Source organism: Salmo salar, chromosome 08 (assembly GCF_965601325.2).
Source record: "Salmo salar chromosome 08, fSalSal1, whole genome shotgun sequence".
NCBI lineage: Eukaryota > Metazoa > Chordata > Actinopteri > Salmoniformes > Salmonidae > Salmo > Salmo salar.
This window is the reverse complement of record NC_138298.1, coordinates 20,852,676-20,874,133: the sequence shown is the minus strand read 5'-3', so window position 1 is coordinate 20,874,133 and position 21,458 is coordinate 20,852,676. Positions and strand designations below refer to the sequence as shown.

Genomic DNA, 21,458 nt, shown 5'->3' with positions numbered 1-21,458 from the left:
GGGACGAGAGTGTCGCTGTTTCCAAATCAAGTGTTGTAAATTGATCAAATCAGTCCTATTCTTTAACCTGGGGAGCTACGGGGGGGGGGGGGCTACGGGGAGCGGGACAGCAGCTGTTGAACGCGTGTAAGATTAAACCGTGTTCGTGTTCCGGTCGCACACCCCTGAGACAGACACACAATGGTCTCCCTCTTCCCCGCCCCTCTTTCCCTCCCTCTCTTCCCCCTTTACAGGAGATGGAGAGATAGAGAGCTTCTGCCTTTCAAAATTGAATCACAGGCCTTTTGTAGATCTCCAGAGTGGTTCTGAATGGGGTTGGAGATGAGAGCTGGGGGATAGAGACAGATGCCGGGATCCACAGAGACGGAGCCGGGATCCACAGAGACGGAGCCGGGATCCACAGAGACGGAGCCGGGATCCACAGAGACGGAGCCGGGATCCACAGAGACGGAGCCGGGATCCACAGAGACGGAGCCGGGATCCACAGAGACGGAGCCGGGATCCACAGAGACGGAGCCGGGAGACAGAGACGGAGCCGGGAGACAGAGACGGAGCCGGGAGACAGAGACGTAGCCGGGAGACAGAGACGTAGCCGGGAGACAGAGACGTAGCCGGGAGACAGAGACGTAGCCGGGAGACAGAGACGTAGCCGGGAGACAGAGACGTAGCCGGGAGACAGAGACGTAGCCGGGAGACAGAGACGTAGCCGGGAGACAGAGACGTAGCTGGGGACGTATGGAGCTGGAGGATAGAGGCTATAACTATGCTTATATACTTATGCTTATTATAAAGGCTGTACCTGGGTCAGTACAGTAAACAGGGCTCTAATGGGGCTATACCTACACCTACTATAAAGGCTGTACCTGGGTCAGTACAGTAAACAGGGCTCTAATGGGGCTATACCTACACCTACTATAAAGGCTGTACCTGGGTCAGTACAGTAAACAGGGCTCTAATGGGGCTATATCTACACCTACTATAAAGGCTGTACCTGGGTCAGTACAGTAAACAGGGCTCTAATGGGGCTATACCTACACCTACTATAAAGGCTGTACCTGGGTCAGTACAGTAAACAGGTCTCTAATGGGGCTATATCTACACCTACTATAAAGGCTGTACCTGGGTCAGTACAGTAAACAGGGCTCTAATGGGGCTATACCTACACCTACTATAAAGGCTGTACCTGATGGATTAGGTGTCTTGTGGAAGGGCCGATGATTAGGGGCTGTGAAATGAACGGTGAAGTTAATAGGACACTGAATGACGCTCTAGAATAAGGGCTGTAATCGGGTCAGGGGAGTATACAGGCCTCTGATGGAACTATATTTGAAAGGCTGTACCTGGGTCAGTTGACTACAGAGCACTCAGAAGGGGTGCATTGCTTGCTGTTTGGAGTTCTAGACTGGGTATCTGTACAGCACTTTGAGATATCAGCTGATGTAAAAAGTCCTTTATAAATACATTTGATTTGTGGTAGAGCAAAATACAAAAAGGCTGTTCCTGAATCAGTGAAGCACACGGGGCTCTGATGGAGCTGTGTAGTAAAGGCTGAATCAGCTGAGAACACAGGGCTCTGATGGGGTGAAGGGGAGTGAATAATGAGACTCTGAAGTTGCTCTAGATTCTAGAATAAGTACTGATTCTGAGTCAGTGATATGTACAGTACTCATATGGATCTATGTTGTAAGGGCTGTACATGAGTCAGAGAAGATAATAAGAATCTGTAGGGGCAATAAGTATAAAGAATATACCTGGGTCAGATTACTATATCGAAGTCTTAATGAACAGATGCATAAGGGCAGTACCGGAGTCAGTGTAGTGAATAGGACTCTGAAGTCACTTTACAATAAAGGTTGTACCTGGGTCAGTTGCCTATATAGAACTCGGTAGACCAAATTTGTAAAGGCTGTACCTGAGTCAGTGGAATAGACGCGGAAGCTCTTGTCCCAGAAGCCACAGAGCAGGATGAAGCGGTTGTCTGCGGTGATGATGAAACACTGAGAGTGGATGTGAATGCTCTGGTCCAACAGGTCTGTGATCTGACGACGGTGGGTCCCCACGTTACTGGCTGGAGAGGGGATGGAGAGGAGGAGGGAGGTGGAAGGATGAGGGGGGAGGAGAAGGAGGGAGGAGAAGGAGGGAGGAGAAGGAGGGAGGGAGGGGGATGGGGAGGGAGAGAGAGAGGAGGGAGATGGGGAGGGAGAGCGGGGTGGGGAGGGAGAGAGAGAGGAGGGAGAGCGGGGTAGGGAGGAGGGGACAGGGGGAGGTGAGGAAGAGGGAGAGAAATACATACTGAGATGTTGCACAGTAATTCATTAAGTAAAGCATGTATGTCTGAGGAAAAACGTATTGCATAAAATCTGATTGTTTTCTTTTACGATATCGCTGCGTTAATCGTTTTCACAAAGACATCAGACCATTACTGGAGCTACCAACTACGACATTTGTCACGCATGGCGATTACGCACGTTCGTCGCCACGGCAGCAGCACCATTTTGATTTGTGAGGGAATACATAAAACATCTAGGACGTGGCGTTTACAAGGGTTTCACATTTTCCACTGGGCCTAAGAGTTTGAGTAACGATGAGCGTGCATATTCTCTCTCTCTCCCCAGAAGGAGAAGAGACTTCCTTTAGCTAAGAAGAGGAGAGGAGTCACGCATAGTCAGGACAACATAAATTAAATCCAATTTGGCCACTTATCGCTGAGTTGGAGGTTTGTTGGGGAGAGGGAGAGAGAGAGACAGAGAGAGAGAGAGACAGAGACAGAGAGAGAGAGACAGAGAGAGAGAGAGACAGAGACAGAGAGAGACAGACAGAGAGAGACAGAGAGAGAGAGACAGAGAGAGAGAGAGAGAGAGAGAGACAGAGAGAGAGAGAGAGAGAGAGACAGACAGACAGACAGAGAGAGAGAGAGAGACAGAGACAGAGACAGAGACAGAGACAGAGACAGACAGAGAGAGACGGAGAGCGCTTGGAGAGCGAGGGAGAGCGAGGGAGAGCGAGGGAGAGCGAGGGAGAGCGAGGGAGAGCGAGGGAGAGCGAGGGAGAGCGAGGGAGAGCGAGGGAGCAAGAAAGAGAAACAGAGAGAGAAAAAAGACAGAGATAACAGACTAAAACAAAGGCAGAGCCATGTCTGTTTTGGACATGCATTTTCTTGGCCTTACAGACGTAGCCATCTATCATAAAGTGCTTTGTAGTCGGTAAGATATTAAGATATGCTGTGCCAGTTTCCCGGACAAAGATGAAGTCTAATTCTAAATCATTATCAGAATCTCTATAAAAAAATCATTTTTAGTCCAGGACTAGACTTAATCTGTGTCCAGGGAACAAACAGGCACATTAGGTCCTAGACTTCTGTAACTTTATCCTCCCTTTCTCTCAGGCTCTCTTCTCTTTCTCTTCTGCTCTAACTCAAGATGAACAGGTGTTGGTCCGGCCCAGGCATCCCTGACAGAGACCAGCACGCCATGTCTGACGAATATTTCAACCAATTATCAACATTTCCCCCCGCCACGGCCGCCCCGCCAGTCAAATACAATTTACTGTGTTTAAACTGAAGCTCCTTGTGGAATGTGAGAAGTATAAATACATAAATGACACGTTAAGAAAATAGCACCTCACCACACGCATTACACATGTGATGTGGAACGTGGGCTGGTGCTGAAAAATGACAAAACAGAGCTGAGTGAGCTGCAGAGATAGTCAGTCGTGCATTCCGAGTGTGAAGAAAAACATTTTTAAAAGAGGGGCTTTTTTATATTATTCAAAAATGGTAGAATGGCCTCAGACATATGCATGAACATCTATGAAAGTGCCCATGTTCACGTGTGCAACTAGAGGCGAAAAAACCCTACATCACCTTCACTCCACACACAGAAACGCATACAAAGCTTTCCCTCGCCCTCCATTTGGCAAATCTGACCATAACTCTATCCTTCTGATTCTTGCTTACAAGGAAAAACTCAAACAGGATGTACCAGATGAAGCGGATTCTAAGCTACAGGCCTGTTTCGCTAGCGCAGACTGGAATATGTTCCAGTAGGAGTTTACCACATCAGTCACTGGCTTCAGTAATAAGTGTACAGAGGCAAGCAACACTGAACCATGCATGAGAGCTGTAGCCGATGTAAGACCTTAAACAGGTTAATTAACACTCAAGGCCGCAGGGCCAGACAGATTACCAGAACACATACTCAGAGCTGACAAGTGTCTTCACTGATATTTTCAACCTCTCCCTGACCCAGTCTGTAACACCTACATGTTTCAAGAAGACCACCAGAGTCCCTGTGCCTAAGATCACCGTAGTAACCTGTATAAAAGACTATCGCCCCAAAGGACTCACATCTGTAGCAATGAAATGCTTTGAAAGGCTGGTCATGGCTCACATCAACACCATCCTCCCAGACACCCTGGACCCACTCCAATTCACATACCGCCCCAACAGATCCACAGATGACACAATCTCTATTGCACTCCACACTGCCCTTTCCCACCTGGACAAAAGGAACACCTATGTGAGAATGCTATTCATTGACTACAGCACAGCGTTCAACACAATAGTGCCCTCCAAGCTCATCACTAAGCTAAGGACCCTGGAACCGAACACTGGATCCTGGATTTCCTGACGGGCCGTCCCAGTTGGTGAGTTTGCCAACGACACAACATTGGTAGGCCTGATCACAGACTACGATCAGACAGCCTATACGGAGGAGGTCAGAGACTTAGCAGTGTGGTGCCAGAACAACAACCTCTCCCTCAACGCCAGTAAGACCAAGGAGCTGATCGTGGACTACAGGAAACGGAGGGACGAGCACGCCCCCCATTCACATGGACGGGGCTGTAGTGTAGCAGGTTCGAGAGCTTCAAGTTCCTCTGTGTCCACATCACTACAGATCTATCATGGTCCACACAAACCAACACAGTCGTGTGGGGGCACAACAACACCTCTTCCCCCTCAGGAGCCTGAAAAGATTTGGCATGGGTCCCCAGATCCTCAAAAAGTTCTACAGCTACACCATTGAGAGCATCTTGACTGGCTGCATCACCGCTTGGTATGGCAACTGTTTGGCATCCGACCGCAAATCACTACAGAGGGTAGTGCCGATGGCCCAGTACATCACTGGGGCCGAGTTTCCTGCCATCCAGGACCTCTATACCAGGCGGTGTCAGAGGAAGGCCCTAAGAATTGTCAAAGACTCCATCCACCCAAGTCTCTGCTACCACACGACAAGCGGTACCGATGAACCAAGTCTGGAACCAACAGCACCCTGAACAGATTCTACCCCCCCAAGCCATAACACTGCTAACTAGTTAGTTAAATAGTTAACCAAATACCTAACTGGACTATCTGCATTGACCCTTTTGCACCAACTCTTTTGTCTCATCACATACGCTGCTGCTACTGTTTACTATCTGTTACTTTATTCCTAGTTATATGAACATATCTACGTCATTTACCTCGTACCCCTGCACATCGACTCTGTACTGGTACCTTGTGTATATAGCCAAGATATTGTTACTCATTGCGTATCTATTATTACTTGTATTATTACGTGTTTTACTTTTCTATTATTTCTCAATTTTATTTCTCTCTGTATTGTTGGGAAGGGCCCTTAAGTAAGCATTTCACTGTTAGTCTACACCTGTTGTTTACTAAATATGTGACAAATAAAATGTGATACGACACACACACACACACACACACACACACACACACACACACACACACACACACACACACACACACACACACACACACACACACACACACACACACACACACACACACACACACACACACACACAGTATATAAAAAGGAGGGCCATAAAAGGGGAGAAATGGATCTGGATGGAGATGAGCTGGTGGGAATGACATTTTAACTAGACAACCGTTAGAGGAAACGTATGTGTGCTGGACGAGATCGAGAATGAGAGCGAGAGAGAGTGAAGAAAAGGAGAGAGAACATTTGCGAGGTCAAGAGAGCAACTAGAGAGCAACGGAAAGAGGAAGAATGAGAGAAAACAAGAGGAGAGAGAGAACAATAAAGGAGAGCGAGAGCTCTGCCTCTGACCACATCACTAGAGCTCTGTCTCTGACCACTCTCTCCCAGACAGTGTATCCTATACATCACTAGAGCTCTGTCTCTGACCACTCTCTCCCAGACAGTGGATCCTATACTTCACTAGAGCTCTGTCTCTGACCACTCTCTCCCAGACAGTGGATCCTATACATCACTAGAGCTCTGTCTCTGACCACTCTCTCCCAGACAGTGGATCCTATACATCACTAGAGCTCTGTCTCTGACCACTCTCTCCCAGACAGTGGATCCTATACATCACTAGAGCTCTGTCTCTGACCACTCTCTCCCAGACAGTGGATCCTATACATCACTAGAGCTCTGTCTCTGACCACTCTCTCCCAGACAGTGGATCCTATACATCACTAGAGCTCTGTCTCTGACCACTCTCTCCCAGACAGTGGATCCTATACATCACTAGAGCTCTGTCTCTGACCACTCTCTCCCAGACAGTGGATCCTATACATCACTAGAGCTCTGTCTCTGACCACTCTCTCCCAGACAGTGGATCCTATACATCACTAGAGCTCTGTCTCTGACCACTCTCTCCCAGACAGTGGATCCTATACATCACTAGAGCTCTGTCTCTGACCACTCTCTCCCAGACAGTGGATCCTATACATCACTAGAGCTCTGTCTCTGACCACTCTCTCCCAGACAGTGGATCCTATACATCACTAGAGCTCTGTCTCTGACCACTCTCTCCCAGACAGTGGATCCTATACATCACTAGAGCTCTGTCTCTGACCACTCTCTCCCAGACAGTGGATCCTATACATCACTAGAGCTCTGTCTCTGACCACTCTCTCCCAGACAGTGGATCCTATACATCACTAACGCTCCTCTGCTCTGCTCGCCTCCTCATCAACAAGTCGTGAGTGATGAGAGGCGCCCATATTGTCCTGACATCCGCCCGCCGCGCACTCAATCACACATTATTACTGCATTCATATTAATTTATACTGACACAGATCCTTTCCCCCGCTCAAATTAAACCAGAGAGAGAGTAAGAAAAACTGTGAGAGAGAGAAAGAGAGAGATGGAGAGAGAGAGAGATAGAGGAGAGGGGGAGAGCTTGATGATGTAATACCAGTCCAGGCCACAGCTCATTGCATTCCAATTTACATGCAAATGGTTTAGCAGAGGAGAGAGCAGAGTGGAGGATTTATTTCAGGGGATGAGAGGACGGGGGTGGGGGCTGTTGGTGGGCAGAGGCTGGGAAACAACAGTGAGCTACAGGCCAGGGACACTGCCTTGGGCCATCACAATGAATCCCAGAGACACACAAAGACAGAGAGACAGAGAGAGAGACACACACACACGTTTGAGCACACACACCAACATACAAACACATGCACCACACACACACACACACACACACACACACACACACACACACACACACACACACACACACACACACACACACACACACACACACACACACACACACACACACACACACACACACACACACACACACGTGTGCATAGACACACAGAGATACATACACACGCACACTCACTTTAATGCATATACACACACGCAGTGACCCCCGCAAGTGCGCGCACAAAAACCACACACAAGTGGCATACCTATCAGAGGGTCGATTTCCACGGGCAGTTGGTACTGCTGGTCCTGCACAGAGGAGCCTTGATGACCTGCGAGAGAGAGAGAGAGAGAGAGAGAGACGAAAAGAGAGGTGTGGGAGGAAGGAATGAGTGGGATGCAGAAAGAAGGATGGGTTTAATATCAGTGATTAGGCCCTGTGGAGTACTTGGGCTTCTGTTCCATATGGGAGATGCTAAAATGTAATTTGCCACACTCAAAGCCTATTGTCCCCCAGAGCGCTCTACCAAAGAGTTACATTTAGCTGTAAAACTGTTCTCTGTGGCTCCAAATGGATTCTGATAATACATAGTAATACATAAACAACTTAATAAGAGAATATCGTGAATCCTTACATCTGAACATACCCTAAAAATACAGATTTGTACCATAAACAAGTTAAAATAACGCTAATATCATAATTCAAGATCTAACCACAAACAATATCACATGAAATCCACTCATCAAAACAAAATGCTCCAAATTCGATGAGATCTTCATTGTCTTTGAGTTTCCTAACGTCAGACTTCATCCCATATCCCCTTCCCTGTTATTCCACAGCAGGGTTGATGTTTAATAAATAAACCATGAGGAGTGAGGTCTTGATGCATCAAAGAGGAAGTGAAACCTAACGCTGGCAGAGTGCACGTGTCACATTTGATCCTGCCTTTTAGGAGGACCGCTCAACTGTCTCAGAAATCAACGTCCTGTCCTGGGAAGATGAGAGACAAGACTATTGGCTGCTCTCGTTGAGCTACACAGAGAAATACTGACTGAAGGTCTTTGGATACGATACTGTGTGTTGATAAATGTGTAGTCCTCAACTGTGTCCTCCAAAACTCTCTATTCTGTGTACCGGTCTTTGACGTGCTACATGAAATCAGACTTATGATCAAAAATAGTACATCCTTGATATCTCATATCCTACATATGAGTTGAATTTCAATGAATGGGTTAAATTTACATTTCAAGCCATAGAGCGGCGCACAATTGGCCCAGCGTCATCCGGGTTAGGGGAGGGTTAGGCCGGGGTAGGCCGACATTGTAAAATAAGAATTTGTTCTTAACTGACTTGCCTAGTTAAATAAAGATTAAATAAAATAAAAATCCTTCTGACCTCTACAAGATAATCCTACTTTAGACTCCATTTCCTACAATCCCCCTCTTACCGGCCAGGCCGTGCCACTTGTTGACGGCGAAGAGGCGGTTGGCGGTGACGGTGATGATGGCGGGCGTGGCGAGGCCCGGCTGGGTGTTGGCGGCCACGTGGGCCACGGGAGAGTTGCTGGGGAACTTCAACACCATGATGACATCCTGCTGCATCTGCTCCGTGAACATCAACGGGCTCTGCAGGAGGACATACTGGTGGTGATGGACAGATCAACGGACGGATGGACGGAAGGAGGGAGAGGAGGAGGAGGAGTCCAATGGATGGATAGATCCACAGACGAAGAGCAGGAGCGAATGAGGGATGGAGCAGTGGAGGAGAAGAGGGAACAGCAGGAGCGGCAGCAGCACGCAGAAAAGAGGGTGAAAGCGAGAGAGAGGGGGGAAGGGAGGAGAGGGACAGAGAGAACGTTAGCTGGGAAGCTAGCATGGAGTGGCAGCACTCAGAGGCCAAGCTATAGAAAGGGAAGGAGGCCAGTTGGAGAAAAGCTGAGGTACTAAAAGCAGAGTACCATTATTCACATGACAACATTGATTAGAAGTCAGGGCAAGAAAAACAGACACAAGAAAACTATTTCTTAAAGACAAAGTTTGTGTCAATACTAAGGAAGAACCAACAAGTCTCAGCATTTAAACGCAATACAAACAAAGAAATAGACAAAATGTAAGAGGAGAAAATGCCACAGGATTGGCATAGTGTGGGTGTATGTGTATAGTGTGTGTGTGAAATACCCTTGTAGGCCAAAACTCCTCTGTGGAACTCCCCTGTTAACATTGTTATAGTGCTCCCTCCCTAACACTCTATTGAAAGTGTCTGTAATGCCCATACAGATAGAGGACTCATCTTTGTATCTGCGTTACATTATGGCGTCTGTGATTGGTTATAGCCATCTATAGCGCTCTATCTCTATGGTAACGCCTCATCAAATGTGGCACCATCAATAACCTGTTCGTGAGGGCTGCTGGGTACTGGAGTCCTCCTCAAGTCTGACATTCTACACCATCTGTAATGAATCAAGAGTCTACTAGCAGTTACTTGTACTGAACCTCTAAATATAAGGACTAGTGTACATGCCAGATATTATTTATATATCTTTTAACAATGAGTAAAGTCAACATTCTTCGTCAAAATTCTCAGACTTTGCTCAGGTCTCTTCAGGAAATAGCTATTAACATGACAATGGTCAGATTTGAACTTGATACTTTTATCATTGGTAACAATCAGTCGCCACATAAACGGTCAAATAAAAATCCCATTTTGGATTTATCTTCATATAAGAATTGACATTTGTTCCTGCCAAGCTTTGTCAAGACACCGACACTCATGTTAAACCATGTGAGTTCACTTCTACAGATAAGAGTTGTTTTTACTGGCTTGGCTCACACACATTATTCATCCTGCGTCCCAAATGGAACCCTATTCCCTCTACATAGTGCACTCCTTCTGATCAGGGTTCTGGTCAATAAAAGTGCACTCCACATGAAATATGGTGCCATTTGTTCAGACTGAGGAGTCATTTGCAGGATGCTTGTAGTGAGCTGGGGAACATACTATACATGCTTTATGTCAGAGGCACACTGAGGTCATCTCTGTTGTTTTAACATGCTATTAGAATACTCTGACAACGTCACGACTGACCACCAACATGGGGACATGACAGGACTGGAGTCTGACACCACACTACACTCAGACAGGGGGACATGACAGGACTGGAGTCTGACACCACACTACACTCAGACAGGGGGACATGACAGGACTGGAGTCTGACACCACACTACACTCAGACAGGGGGACATGACAGGACTGGAGTCTGACACCACACTACACTCAGACAGGGGGACATGACAGGACTGGAGTCTGACACCACACTACACTCAGACAGGGGGACATGACAGGACTGGAGTCTGACACCACACTACACTCAGGACAGGGGGACATGACAGGACTGGAGTCTGACACCACACTACACTCAGACAGGGGGACATGACAGGACCGGAGTCTGACACCACACTACACTCAGACAGGGGGACATGCCAGGACCGAGTCTGACACCACACTACACTCAGACAGGGGGACATGCCAGGACCGGAGTCTGACACCACACTACACTCAGACAGGGGGACATGCCAGGACTGGAGTCTGACACCACACTACACGCCAGGACCGGAGTCTGACACCACACTACACTCAGACAGGGGGACATGCCAGGACCGGAGTCTGACACCACACTACACTCAGACAGGGGGACATGCCAGGACCGGAGTCTGACACCACACTACACTCAGACAGGGGGACATGCCAGGACTGGAGTCTGACACCACACTACACGGGGACATGCCAGTACCGGAGTCTGACACCACACTACACTCAGACAGGGGGACATGACAGGACCGGAGTCTGACACCACACTACACTCAGACAGGGGGAAGGATGGAAAACAAAGGTGGAGAAGGACACAGAGATTAATGGGGATGAGTCAGAGAGAGAGAAAGAGAGGGAGAGAGGGAGGGAGAGAGAAGAGGAGGCAGAGTGATAGAGAGAGCGAGAGAGAGCGAGAGAGCGCGAGGGAAGAGAGAAAGAGAGAGGGAGAAAGAAAGAGAGAGGGAGAAAGAAAGAGAGAGGGAGAAAGAAAGAGAGAGGGAGAAAGAGAAGGAGAGAGAAGAGGAGGGAGAGTGATAGAGAGAGCGAGAGAGCGAGAGAGTGCGAGGGAAGAGAGAAAGAGAGAGGGAGAAAGAAAGAGAGAGGGAGAAAGAGAAATTGCGAGTGCAAGGAAAAGAAAGCGAGCGAGAGAGAAAGAAATAAGAGAGAGAAGGAAAGAAGTCCCTCATCTGCTGCTGGTGTGAATGGAAAGAGAAAGGCACTGAACATCAGTCTACCTAGGACACGTCAAACCTGTCCAAACACACCAGGCCCACCTACCACCACCGGAGAGGCCAAACAATTACATATAAGACACCTTTAACCAGTATGGACTCATATGCCCTCCTGCTCCAGTACTGGGGTCGAGTTTCCAATGGATTTCCGTACGTACGTGTGTGTGTGTGTGTGTGTGTGTGTGTGTGTGTGGTGGGTGTGTGTGTGTGGGACGTGTGTGTCTCACCACAGGGAATTGAGGCCCTGCTCAACCACCTAGCGTTTATTTGTCTAGGAAAGTGTCTCCCCATTTCTCCCCTCGTTATTCTACTGCTCCCTTCTCATCTCAGCAGCTCCTACTGTACCTCACTGTACTGTACTGCACCCTACTGTATTGCACCCTACTGTACTGCACCCTACTGTACTGTACTGTACTGCACCCTACTGTATTGCACCCTACTGTACTGTACTGCACCCTACTGTACTGTACTGCACCCTACTGTACTGTACTGCACCCTACTGTATTGCACCCTACTGTACTGCACCCTACTGTACTGTACTGCACCCTACTGTACTGCCCCCTACTGTACCCTAATGTACTGTACCATACCCTACTGTACCGTACTGTAATGTACCGCACCCTACTGTACCGCACCCTACCCTAATGTACTGTAACCTACTGTACCCTACTGTACTGTACCCTATTGCACACGACCCTACTGTACTGCACATGACCCTCCTGTACTGCACACGACCCTGCTGTACCCTGCTGTACTGCACCCCACTGTAAGAGTGGAAGAGTTAATACACTGTTACTAATAGTATACTGTACGCCAGGCCAGGATAGTCTACTTCTGATTTCATTAAGACATTAGAAGGGGAGGAAACAGAATCAACAGAACATATTTTCTGGTACTGTCCATCGGTGGCTCGCTTTTGGAGTCAGGACCCTCGTAAGACATCACAGAGAGGGATGTATTGCAAAAGGAAATGATAAAATGGCATTATACTGGGAAAAATGGGTTAATCTTTTAGTTGGAGTTAAGATCAGAATTAATGGTGGATTGGCCGCTGTGTGTGAAAATCCAGCACTTGCAGACAGAGGAAATAAGTAATATATTTAAAGTTAGTTCTATAGTTATGTGAGAGAAAATAGCTGTAAGTAGCAGTAGAAGTATTGTTTTCCGTTAAATGTACTCCAATCAGGGAGGGATGGTAGGGGGAAAAATATAAAGAAATAAAAAATCTAAATGAGGGGGATTAGAAATTACGCAAACAATGAATTTGATAGATTCTGGGTTCTATCTGCAATATTAAAACTGATCTACCCTCAAAAAGAGCAAACCCTCGACCCTCAACCTGTGGATGAATGTGGCATTATTTGGATTTGTGGTGAGGAGCTAATGGGGTGTTTGGTAAACAGGGGTGGCATATGGGCAGCGCTATGTGCGTGTGTGTTTGTGCATATGTGTGTGTTTGTGCATATGTGTGTGTTTGTGCATATGTGTGTGTTTGTGCATATGTGTGTGTTTGTGCATATGTGTGTGTTTGTGCATATGTGTGTGTTTGTGCATATGTGTGTGTGCGCCAATGGTCTCCAGCTGTCAGCACCACAGGGCCACCCCGCTAATGGGGGCTCTGGGGGGCTCAAGTCGGCACGTCATCCACATCCCCCCCCCCCACCTCACCCCCTCTTCCTGCCCCTTAAAAGCCTGTCACCTTTGGGCCATTGTTCCCAGCCGGTCCTCCTCCCTCTGGTTCTCCCCTGGTCCCCTCGTCTGTCTGTCTGTCTAAGGTGTAGAGTGGAAGTTTGGCTCAGGACCATGTTTCCACAGTGCTAATCCATTCACCCTCATCTGCCCCCCTACACCCAAAATCATACCTCACCCCTCTCTGACGACGAGAGGAGATGGGTTTAAAACCAGAGCTTACATTTCCCAGGGTTAGGATGGAGGGATAATGGGGGGGGGGAGGAAAGACTATAGACGGGCGAGAGCGAGTCAAAGCAGAGACCGTCATTTAACACACTAGCAGTCAGAGACCGTCATTTAACATACTAGCAGTCAGAGACCATCATTTAAACATACTAGCAGTCAGAGACCGTCATTTAACATACTAGCAGTCAGAGACCGTCATTTAAACATACTAGCAGTCAGAGACCGTCATTTAAACATACTAGCAGTCAGAGACCGTCATTTAACATACTAGCAGTCAGAGACCGTCATTTAACATACTAGCAGTCAGAGACCGTCATTTAACATACTAGCAGTCAGAGACCGTCATTTAACATACTAGCAGTCAGAGACCGTCATTTAACATACTAGCAGTCAGAGACCGTCATTTAACATACTAGCAGTCAGAGACCGTCATTTAACACACTAGCAGTCAGAGACCGTCATTTAACATACTAGCAGTCAGAGACCGTCATTTAACATACTAGCAGTCAGAGACAGTCAGAGACCGTCATTTAACATACTAGCAGTCAGAGACCGTCATTTAACATACTAGCAGTCAGAGACCGTCATTTAACACACTAGCAGTCAGAGACCGTCATTTAACACACTAGCAGTCAGAGACCGTCATTTAACACACTAGCAGTCAGAGACCGTCATTTAACACACTAGCAGTCAGAGACCGTCATTTAACACACTAGCAGTCAGAGACCGTCATTTAACACACTAGCAGTCAGAGACCGTCATTTAACATACTAGCAGTCAGAGACCGTCATTTAAACATACTAGCAGTCAGAGACCGTCATTTAACATACTAGCAGTCAGAGACCGTCATTTAACATACTAGCAGTCAGAGACCGTCATTTAAACATACTAGCAGTCAGAGACAGTCATTTAACATACTAGCAGTCAGAGACCGTCATTTAACATACTAGCAGTCAGAGACAGTCAGAGACCGTCATTTAACATACTAGCAGTCAGAGACCGTCATTTAACATACTAGCAGTCAGAGACAGTCAGAGACCGTCATTTAACATACTAGCAGTCAGAGACCGTCATTTAACATACTAGCAGTCAGAGACCGTCATTTAACATACTAGCAGTCAGAGACCGTCATTTAACATACTAGCAGTCAGAGACCGTCATTTAAACATACTAGCAGTCAGAGACCGTCATTTAAACATACTAGCAGTCAGAGACAGTCATTTAACATACTAGCAGTCAGAGACCGTCATTTAAACATACTAGCAGTCAGAGACTGTCATTTAACATACTAGCAGTCAGAGACTGTCATTTAACATACTAGCAGTCAGAGCCAGTCATTTAACATACTAGCAGTCAGAGCCAGTCATTTAACATACTAGCAGTCAGAGACCGTCATTTAACATACTAGCAGTCAGAGACCGTCATTTAACATACTAGCAGTCAGAGACCGTCATTTAACATACTAGCAGTCAGACTGTCATTTAACATACTAGCAGTCAGAGACAGTCATTTAACATACTAGCAGTCAGAGACCGTCATTTAACATACTAGCAGTCAGAGTCCGTCATTTAACATACTAGCAGTCAGAGAGCGTCATTTAACATACTAGCAGTACATACAAGCAGTCAGAGACCGTCATTTAACATACTAGCAGTCAGAGACCGTCATTTAACATACTAGCAGTCAGAGACAGTCATTTAACATACAAGCAGTCAGAGACCGTCATTTAACATACTAGCAGTCAGAGACCGTCATTTAACATACTAGCAGTCAGAGACAGTCATTTAACATACTAGCAGTCAGAGACAGTCATTTAACATACTAGCAGTCAGAAACAGTCATTTAACATACTAGCAGTCAGAGACAGTCAGAGACCGTCATTTAACATACTAGCAGTCAGAGACCGTCAGAGACCGTCATTTAACATACTAGCAGTCAGAGACCGTCATTTAACATACTAGCAGTCAGAGACCGTCATTTAACATACTAGCAGTCAGAGACCGTCATTTAAACATACTAGCAGTCAGAGACAGTCATTTAACATACTAGCAGTCAGAGACCGTCATTTAAACATACTAGCAGTCAGAGACCGTCATTTAACATACTAGCAGTCAGAGAACGTCATTTAACATACTAGCAGTCAGAGACAGTCATTTAACATACTAGCAGTCAGAGACCGTCATTTAACATACTAGCAGTCAGAGACTGTCATTTAACATACTAGCAGTACATACTAGCAGTCAGAGACAGTCATTTAACATACTAGCAGTCAGAGACAGTCATTTAACATACTAGCAGTCAGAGACAGTCATTTAACATACTAGCAGTCAGAGACCGTCATTTAACATACTAGCAGTCAGAGACAGTCAGAGACCGTCATTTAACATACTAGCAGTCAGAGACAGTCAGAGACAGTCATTTAACATACTAGCAGTCAGAGACAGTCATTTAACATACTAGCAGTCAGAGACCGTCATTTAACATACTAGCAGTCAGAGACCGTCATTTAAACATACTAGCAGTCAGAGACCGTCATTTAACATACTAGCAGTCAGAGACCGTCATTTAACATACTAGCAGTCAGAGACAGTCATTTAACATACTAGCAGTCAGAGACCGTCATTTAACATACTAGCAGTCAGAGACCGTCATTTAACATACTAGCAGTCAGAGACCGTCATTTAACATACTAGCAGTCAGAGACCGTCATTTAACATACTAGCAGTCAGAGACCGTCATTTAACATACTAGCAGTACATACTAGCAGTCAGAGACCGTCATTTAACATAGTAGCAGTCAGAGACCGTCATTTAACATACTAGCAGTCAGAGACCGTCATTTAACATACTAGCAGTCAGAGACAGTCATTTAACATACTAGCAGTCAGAGACAGTCATTTAACATACTAGCAGTCAGAGACAGTCAGAGACCGTCATTTAACACACTAGCAGTCAGAGACCGTCATTTAGCACACTAGCAGTCAGAGACCGTCATTTAACACACTAGCAGTCAGAGACCGTCATTTAACACACTAGCAGTCAGAGACCGTCATTTAACACACTAGCAGTCAGAGACCGTCATTTAACACACTAGCAGTCAGAGACCGTCATTTAACACACTAGCAGTCAGAGACCGTCATTTAACATACTAGCAGTCAGAGACAGTCATTTAACACACTAGCAGTCAGAGACCGTCATTTAACACACTAGCAGTCAGAGACCGTCATTTAACACACTAGCAGTCAGAGACCGTCATTTAACACACTAGCAGTCAGAGACCGTCATTTAACACACTAGCAGTCAGAGACCGTCATTTAACACACTAGCAGTCAGAGACCGTCATTTAACACACTAGCAGTCAGAGACCGTCATTTAACACACTAGCAGTCAGAGACCGTCATTTAACACACTAGCAGTCAGAGACCGTCATTTAACACACTAGCAGTCAGAGACCGTCATTTAACACACTAGCAGTCAGAGACCGTCATTTAACATACTAGCAGTCAGAGACCGTCATTTAACACACTAGCAGTCAGAGACCGTCAAGGCTATTCCATTGGGCCTCGGTCGGTATTGGGCATGGTATTGTGTACAGTATTGGGCATGGTATTGTGTACGGTATTGGGCATGGTATTGTGTACGGTATTGTGTACGGTATTGGGCATGGTATTGTGTACGGTATTGGGCATGGTATTGTGTACAGTATTGGGCATGGTATTGTGTACGGTATTGGGCATGGTATTGTGTACGGTATTGTGTACGGTATTGGGCATGGTATTGTGTACGGTATTGGGCATGGTATTGTGTACGGTATTGGGCATGGTATTGTGTACGGTATTGGGCATGGTATTGTGTACGGTATTGGGCATGGTATTGTGTACGGTATTGGGCATGGTATTGTGTACGGTATTGGCGGGGCGGATGGCGGTATTGTGTACGGTATTGGGCATGGTAGTGTGTACGGTATTGGGCATGGTATTGGGCATGGTATTGTGTACGGTATTGGGCATGGTATTGTGTACGGTATTGGGCATGGTAATGTGTACGGTATTGGGCATGGTATTGTGTACGGTATTGGGCATGGTATTGTGTACGGTATTGGGTATGGTATTGGGTATGGTATTGGGCACGGTATTGGGCACGGTATTGGGCACGGTATTGTGTACAGTATTGGGCATGGTATTGTGTACGGTATTGGGCATGGTATTGTGTACGGTATTGGGCATGGTATTGTGTACGGTATGGGTATGGTGTGTACGGTATTGGGTACGGTATTGGGCATGGTAATGTGTACGGTATTGTGTACAGTATTGGGCATGGTATTGTGTACGGTATTGGGCATGGTATTGTGTACGGTATTGGACATGGTATTGTGTACGGTATTGGACATGGTATTGGGCATGGTATTGGGTACGGTATTGGGCATGGTAATGTGTACGGTATTGGGTATGGTATTGGGTATGGTATTGGGCATGGTATTGTGTACGGTATTGGGCATGGTATTGTGTACGGTATTGGGCATGGTATTGTGTACGGTATTGGGCATGGTATTGTGTACGGTATTGGGCATGGTATTGTGTACGGTATTGGGCATGGTATTGTGTACGGTATTGGGCATGGTATTGTGTACGGTATTGGGCATGGTATTGGGCATGGTATTGGGCATGGTATTGTGTACAGTATTGGGCATGGTATTGTGTACGGTATTGGGCATGGTATTGTGTACGGTATTGGGCATGGTATTGTGTACGGTATTGTGTACGGTATTGTGTACGGTATTGGGTACGGTATTGGGCATGGTAATGTGTACGGTATTGTGTACAGTATTGGGCATGGTATTGTGTACAGTATTGGGCATGGTATTGTGTACGGTATTGGGCATGGTATTGTGTACGGTATTGGGCATGGTATTGGGCACGGTATTGGGCATGGTATTGTGTACAGTATTGGGCATGGTAATGTGTACGGTATTGTGTACAGTATTGGGCATGGTATTGTGTACAGTATTGGGCATGGTATTGTGTACGGTATTGGGTATGGTATTGGGCACGGTATTGTGTACGGTATTGGGCATGGTATTGTGTAAAGTATTGGGCATGGTATTGTGTACGGTATTGGGCATGGTATTGTGTACAGTATTGGGCATGGTATTGTGTACGGTATTGGACATGGTATTGTGTACGGTATTGGGTATGGTATTGGGCATGGTATTGTGTACGGTATTGGGCATGGTAATGTGTACGGTATTGGGCATGGTATTGGGTATGGTATTGGGTATGGTATTGGGCATGGTATTGGGCATGGTATTGTGTACGGTATTGGGCATGGTATTGTGTACGGTATTGGGCATGGTATTGTGTACGGTATTGGGCATGGTATTGTGTACGGTATTGGGTATGGTATTGGGCACGGTATTGGGCATGGTAATGTGTACGGTATTGGGCATGGTATTGTGTACGGTATTGGGCATGGTATTGTGTACGGTATTGGGCATGGTATTGTGTACGGTATTGGGCACGGTATTGGGCACGGTATTGTGTACAGTATTGGGCATGGTATTGGGCATGGTATGGTGGTCAGTCGGTGTGAGCGTGCGCGTACGTGTGTGCGAGACTCACCACCTGCATGGCAGAGCTCCTTGGTTGGTGTGGCTCGATGAGCAGCTGACATGGGGTCTGTCCAAAACTCCTGATCTGTGCCTCCACAGCCTGGCGAGAGGGAGAGAGGTAGAGGCAGAGGTAGAGAGAGAGGTAGAGAAAGAGGGCGAGGTAGCGAAAGAGAGCGGTAGAGAAAGAGAGAGAGGTAGAGAAAGAGAGCGAGGTAGGGAAAGAGAGCGGTAGAGAAAGAGAGCGGTAGAGAAAGAGAGCGAGGTAGAGAAAGAGAGAGAGGTAGAGAAAGAGAGCGAGGTAGAGAAAGAGAGCGAAGTAGAGAAAGAGAGAGAGGTAGAGAAAGAGAGAGGTAGAGAGAGAGAGAGAGGTAGAGAGAGAGAGAGAGGTAGAGAGAGGTAGAGAGAGAGAGAGGTAGAGAGAGAGAGAGGTAGAGAGAGAGAGAGGTAGAGAGAGAGAGAGAGGTAGAGAGAGAGAGAGAGAGGTAGAGAGAGAGAGAGGTAGAGAGAGAGAGAGGTAGAGAGAGAGAGGTAGAGAGAGAGAGGTAGAGAGAGAGAGAGAGAGGTAGAGAGAGAGAGGTAGAGAGAGAGAGGTAGAGAGAGAGAGAGAGAGAGAGAGGTAGAGGGAGAGAGTAGAGGCAGAGGTAGAGAGAGAGGTAGAGAAAGAGGGCGAGGTAGCGAAAGAGAGCGGTAGAGAAAGAGAGCGAGGTAGAGAAAGAGAGCGGTAGAGAAAGAGAGCGGTAGAGAAAGAGAGCGAGGTAGAGAAAGAGAGAGAGGTAGAGAAAGAGAGCGAGGTAGAGAAAGAGAGCGAAGTAGAGAAAGAGAGAGAGGTAGAGAAAGAGAGAGGTAGAGAGAGAGAGAGAGTAGAGAGAGGTAGAGAGGTAGAGAGAGGTAGAGAGAGAGAGGTAGAGAGAGAGAGGTAGAGAGAGAGAGAGTAGAGAGAGAGAGAGAGGTAGAGAGAGAGAGAGGTAGAGAGAGAGAGAGAGGTAGAGAGAGAGAGAGGTAGAGAGAGAGAGAGAGAGGTAGAGAGAGAGAGAGAGAGGTAGAGAGAGAGAGAGGTAGAGAGAGAGAGGTAGAGAGAGAGAGAGAGAGAGAGGTAGAGAGAGAGAGAGAGAGGTAGAGAGAGAGAGGTAGAGAGAGAGAGAGAGGTAGAGAGAGAGAGAGAGAGGTAGAGAAGTAGAGAGAGAGAGAGAGAGGTAGAGAGAGAGAGAGAGGTAGAGAGAGAGAGAGAGGTAGAGAGAGAGAGAGAGGTAGAGGTAGAGAGAGAGGTAGAGAGAGAGGTAGAGAGAGAGGTAGAGAGAGAGGTAGAGAGGTAGAGAGAGAGAGAGAGAGAGAGAGAGAGGGGTAGAGAGAGGGAGAGAGGGGGAGAGAGGGGGAGAGAGGGGGAGAGAGAGAGGGGGAGAGAGAGAGGGAGAGAGGGAGAGAGAGGGAGAGAGAGGAGAGAGAGGGAGAGAGAGGGAGAGAGAGGGAGAGAGAGGGAGAGAGAGGGAGAGAGAGGGAGAGAGAGGGAGAGAGAGGGAGAGAGAGGGAGAGAGAGGAGAGAGGGAGAGAGGGAGAGAGGGAGAGAGGGAGAGAGAGGAGAGGGAGAGAGAGAGAGGGGAGAGGGGGGGAGAGAGGGGGGGAGAGGGGGGGAGAGAGGGGGGGGAGAAATAGAGCAGTATAGAGACAGGTATGAGGTTGAGAGAGAGCGAGAAACAGAGAGAGAGAGAGCGAGAAACAGAGAGTGAGAGAGCGAGAGCGAGAGAGAGCAAGAGCGAGAAACAGAGAAAGAGAGCGAGAGAGAGAAACAGAGAAAGAGAGCGAGAGAGGGAGACAGACAGGCGGGTTAGGTGGCGCTAATTAAGAGATATAGGACCATAAATGTCACAGGAGACGCCGCCTCTCAGCTCTGGACAACATCAGGGGCCACAGAGTCAAGGTAACACAGGGCTGGGAGGACAGAGAGATGTACTGGTGTATGGTCAACACAGTAAAGAATACATACAGCAACAGCGGTAGGTGTGTGTAGGAGTACTCTAGGTGAGATGGGGCTACAGAGAGAGAGAGTGTAAATACAACCCAATACATTGTAAATACAACTCATATTTATGTTTATTTATGTTCCCTTTTGTACTTTAACTATTTGCACATTGTTACAACACTGTATATAATGATATTTGAAATGTCTTTATTCTTTTGGAACTTTTGTGAGTTCAATGTTTACCGTTC

At 47.0% G+C, this 21,458-nt stretch overlaps 1 protein-coding gene across 4 annotated transcripts in view; it reads right to left on the bottom strand.

The window, feature by feature from the left end:
- Positions 1-21,458, bottom strand: part of LOC106610178 (lipopolysaccharide-responsive and beige-like anchor protein) — a 296,378-nt gene that overhangs the window by 16,480 nt on the left and 258,440 nt on the right. For 2 of the 4 annotated variants that reach the window (XM_045722742.2, XM_082978434.1), the window contains exons 49-52: positions 19,264-19,353; positions 8,858-9,050; positions 7,676-7,741; positions 1,913-2,068 (exon numbers count right to left, since the gene is read on the bottom strand). In XM_045722742.2, the coding sequence (XP_045578698.1) occupies positions 1,913-2,068; positions 7,676-7,741; positions 8,858-9,050; positions 19,264-19,353 (505 nt within the window). The remainder of the gene's footprint in view (positions 1-1,912; positions 2,069-7,675; positions 7,742-8,857; positions 9,051-19,263; positions 19,354-21,458) is intronic. The other 2 variants (XM_045722744.2, XM_082978435.1) reach the window with 2 other exon arrangements.